Genomic DNA, 4,530 nt, shown 5'->3' on the forward strand with positions numbered 1-4,530 from the left:
GTCTCCCGTAAATCAACTGTGTGTGTGTGTGTGTGTGTGTGTGTGTGTGTGTGTGTGTGTGTGTGTGTGTGTGTGTGTGTGTGTGCGTGCGTGCGTGCGTGCGTGCGTGCGTGCGTGCGTGCGTGTGTGCGCGCGCACGCGTGCCCGCTCGCTCGCTCGCTCACTCACTCACCTTTATTCGTGTTCATGTTTAGTAGTTTAGTTATTCCCAGTATAGTTTAGCTTTAGTTCTGTTTGCTGTTTTCTACTTGTGTTTTATATTTACAATAAACCTCCTTCGCACCTCCACGAGTGCCTGCATTTGGATCCTCCTTTATTTTTCTCCACACGGCTCATCCATCCTACTCACCGTGACATTAGTGGCCATCCAAGTCTTTATGTCTTTAAGACATTCCTGCAATTTGAATAAATAAGTTATAGTTATAAGTATCCAAGTACATTTCACAAACTAAATGCATATGTTGTGAGGGGGGAGTGTGGATATTAATGATACCCCTGACCAGAGATTTTAAGGTTTAAGTTTATGTGTTTGTTTTGCTGACTCATTCATTTCCACGGTCATCCTTTGAGCTGAACACATAAAGCTGAGCATCACAGTGAGTTTCAGTGCATTCAGCATCTGATCAAAGAGGGAAGAAGAAATGTCCTGCCTGAAGAATGTCAGTCCTCTCATCTCATGTGTGCTCCTCTTCATCATCCAGCCAGGTGAGCGATGTTTTCCACTCGGTTTTTCCTTAATTTTTTTGGACAATATTTGCTGTTTGTGTGACACACTAAAAATATAAAAACCATACAGTACGTGGTTGAGATGTAATATTTCAACAACAAAAGTATAGATATATTTGTACATTTGTACATTTTAAGGACTCTTCTGTTATTGGATTGTATTTTTTATGTATTTGTATTTTATTATACATACACATTAACAATGAATCTCTGTCCCAAAAGTGCACTCAGTTTACGTTTTACTCACTATGAGCATCATTCATTATTCTCCTGCAGTAATTAAGGTTAGGATTAATTCCAATACATTCTTCTTTAGCAGCATTTAAATAACCTTCATCAGATTTGATGTTTTGTTACAGACTTTTCAAATAAGTGTTTTGCTTTTTAATTAATTTGTGTTAAAATGTACAAAACAGTGATGTCATGTTTTGTGACGAGGACCCAGGCACAGAGAGACTTGATGAATTTAAGAATCTTATGATTTAATAAAGAAATTTGCAGACTTGCACAGAGATGGTAAAATTCTGATGACTGATAACGGAGACAACAGAGGACGAGGACAGGGAGAAACAGGGGTTTAAATGCACCAAGGAGACAGTCAGAGAGAACTCAGGACAACTGGAGGCATTTAAGGATGCATGGACTCACAGAGACAGGGAGGAAGTTTCATCGTGACAAGTAAAATTTATCTTGCCTGCCTGGGCAGCTCTCTAGGTGCACTGTAATTAAATTTACTTATTGACATCGATCCCAGGCTGCTCTAGTTTGGGCAAGATACTAACCCCATGTTGCTCTCTGTAGTATCAATGTTAGATACTAATTAGTTGTATGAAGTGCTTTGAAAAGCGTTGTATAAGAACCAGTCCATTTCACTCATCTGCAGATTTATGTGTCCTGATATTTTGTTTCTGTTTTAGGTCGTGGTTCTGAGATTATTAATGGGAAGGAAGTCAATCCACACTCACTGCCTTTCATGGCTTATGTGAGAAGCAGGACAACAAATTCTGTCTGTGGAGGGACATTAATCCATCCACAGTGGGTGCTGACAGCTGCCCACTGCACTAGGTAAGAATCTGAGGCCTTATTTTAAAAATAATGCAGTATTTATTTTCAATGACTATTATTCCTTCAGTAACTACCCAGATGTCTCTACCCTCACCTGTGGTCACGAGCTCTGGGTAGTTACTGAAAGAATGAGATCAGGGACAGAGCAGCAGAAATGTGCTTTCTGTGAACCATGACTGGCCTCTCCTGTAGAGAAATCATTCATTCAGTCATTGGAGAGAAGCTCAACTGCTACTCTTCCACATTCAAAATAATACACACTGCTTTAATTATGCATGCAAAGCTAATAAATTTTAATGGAGAGAATGAATATAAAGAATATTTAAAGTTGAATTCTTGTTCATAGATTTATTTATGTTTTAAGGAGGTGTTCTAGAAAATGTTATTTGTGATGGAATAACAAGGAAAGTACGGAGCCCTGTGAGGGACGTGAGAGAAAAATAAAAGAAATTTTGCGAGATCCTGAGTTACTTTTGTGAGATCTCGGGATCTCTCAAAATCTTAGGCCACATCCTTTGGAGGCCGCCAGAAGGAAGCTGACAAGGAGGTCGAGGCGCAGTGTGCCGGGAGTGCGATACTCTCGCCGTCTCTTTGGGCCTCGACCTCCCAGGCAGCTATCGAGCTGCCCGGGTGGGTAACAGACGACTACGAAAACATCGGAGCACTTTTTACAAATATGTGATGTCTCGATAAGCCAATCAGATATTTGAAGTTTACACAGCTACGTTTTTGCCTGGAAATATCTTAAAAGTTTATTTTGTGACCCAGAAAGAGTAATATTAAAACTAAGCAGCTGCCACCATTGTTGGAAACTGGAACTGGCTGGGCCGCGCTATGAATTCTGGGATAGGATGGGCCACAAAGGACGCACCTACTTTTGCGAGATCTCGAAAAAGTTCATCTTCATTTTTTTCCTTCCATGTTCAAAAAGAAGTGTTGCACTCACTTAAAACAACACAGAAGTCACAGCTACATACACATTTTGTACATTTCTTCATCTAAAACATTTTATGTACATTTTAATTTCTTCATTCAGCTTGAAGAAAACATGCAGATTCACCTAAAGCTCAGTAACAGCCATAACTCAGCCATATGTAATAATACACAATAATAAAGAACAATGATGGCTGTTTTAGAAGTCGCTGACCTGTTAACCTTTTAAATATGTAAACCTTCATCACCAGATTGTGTTTTTTCTTTTACAGGGTGGATCAGGTGACCCTGGGAGCCCACTCCATCAGTAAAGAGGAAAAATATTCCAAGCAAATCCAAATTGTTGAGAAACGTTTTCCTCATCCTGACTACTGTTGTGCAAAGCACGATGATGACCTCATGTTGCTGAAGGTAAGGTGATAAATCAGGGTCTGATATAATGATGTAAATCGTAAATGGACTGCTTCTTATTTAGCACCTTTCTCTGAGCACTCAGAGCGTTACACAACATGGTTTATTCACCCAAACACATCTTTCTGTGCTTAAGTGCTTTCTGTGTAACACTGACACACACACACTCTAACTTATGCATCGGAGAGCATCGTGGGGTTCAGTATTTGCCAAAGGATTTCTGACATGCAGACTGGAAAGACCAGGGATCAAACACCAAACCATCCGATTAGTAGATAAGCTGCTGTACCTCCTACAGCCAAGTCAGGTTTTGCTTACTTAGCTAAAACTTAGTTTCATTCTTTAAATTATAAAATGTATTTCCATGTGTGTATAGACATGTTTCAACACATCACTGCACATATTGCATTTTTCCAAGCAAAATATTATAAATAAATGAGTGGTCATTCAAGCCTAACTTTTTTTTTATCAGCTTAACAAACCGGTGTTGAAAACCAGAGCAGTGCAGTGGCTCGAGTTTGGCGACACTGTGAGAGACCCGGCAGCTGGCAGCATGTGTCTGGTGGCTGGATGGGGAGTAACTGAAAACAGCCAAACATCAGACGTCCTCATGTCTGTCAATGTGACTGTGGTGGACAGACAGACGTGCAACTCTTGTGTTTATTATAACCACGACCCTGTTATCACCAAAGACATGATATGTGCTGGTTCAGATGGTACAAACGTCACTGATACCTGTCGAGTACGTATGAAGAATCCATGTATTTTTCCTCAAACGAGGAAAAATACATGCTCATTCAGCTCAACACCTGTGAGTCAAAGAAACACTGTTGTGTGTTTGTTCTTGCTGCAGGGGGATTCAGGAGGGCCGCTGTTGTGCGATGGAGCGCTGGTTGGAGTCACTTCTTTTGGAGAGGATTGTGGTATCATTAAAAAACCTGGAGTCTACTCGTTTGTCTCAGAGAGACAGCTGTCCTGGATCAAAGCCACGATGAAGTTATTCTAAATGTCTTGAAACCACAGACATCAGGCAGCATGATTTGATTTCACAGGTGTCCAACTCCAGGCCTCGAGGGCCGGTGTCCTGCAGGTTTTAGATGTGTCCTTGAACCATCACAGCTGATTTAAATGGCTTAATTACCTCCTCAACATGTCTTGCAGTTGTCCAGAGGCCTGGTAATGACCGAATCATTTGATTCAGCTGTGTTGACCCAGGGTGAGATTTAAGAGCTGCAGGACACCGGCCCTCGAGGCCTGGAGTTCGACACCCCTGCTGTAGACCATTATCAAGTTTATAATTTCATTGCTCCTTATAAATTTTATGATAGCTTAGTTTCTGCTTGCTTGCTGTACTTTTTTATAGATTCTGCACTTGGCTACTCTGCTGCATGAACT

General features: G+C 40.9%; 1 protein-coding gene across 1 annotated transcript; it reads left to right on the forward strand.

Annotated features, from left to right (window-relative positions):
- Window positions 1–641: 641 nt before the first annotated feature.
- On the forward strand, window positions 642–4,165 carry LOC100690189 (granzyme K-like). Its single transcript, XM_003444516.5, has 5 exons — window positions 642–705; window positions 1,644–1,791; window positions 2,997–3,135; window positions 3,608–3,877; window positions 3,989–4,165. Exons 1-5 carry the CDS (start codon window positions 642–644, stop codon window positions 4,139–4,141), a joined length of 774 nt encoding a protein of 257 aa, XP_003444564.2. The 3' UTR covers window positions 4,142–4,165.
- Window positions 4,166–4,530: the final 365 nt, after the last annotated feature.

This window comes from Oreochromis niloticus, linkage group LG12 (assembly GCF_001858045.2).
Source record: "Oreochromis niloticus isolate F11D_XX linkage group LG12, O_niloticus_UMD_NMBU, whole genome shotgun sequence".
NCBI classification, from domain to species: domain Eukaryota; kingdom Metazoa; phylum Chordata; class Actinopteri; order Cichliformes; family Cichlidae; genus Oreochromis; species Oreochromis niloticus.

Bases quoted from the DNA above. Each gene is read 5' to 3' on its own strand.
- LOC100690189 (XM_003444516.5), top strand. From the start codon at position 642: ATGTCCTGCCTGAAGAATGTCAGTCCTCTCATCTCATGTGTGCTCCTC. The intron at 1,792-2,996 runs GTAAGAATCTGA...TTTCTTTTACAG, and splicing joins ACAGCTGCCCACTGCACTAG to GGTGGATCAGGTGACCCTGG. The intron at 3,136-3,607 runs GTAAGGTGATAA...TTTTTTTATCAG, and splicing joins ATGACCTCATGTTGCTGAAG to CTTAACAAACCGGTGTTGAA.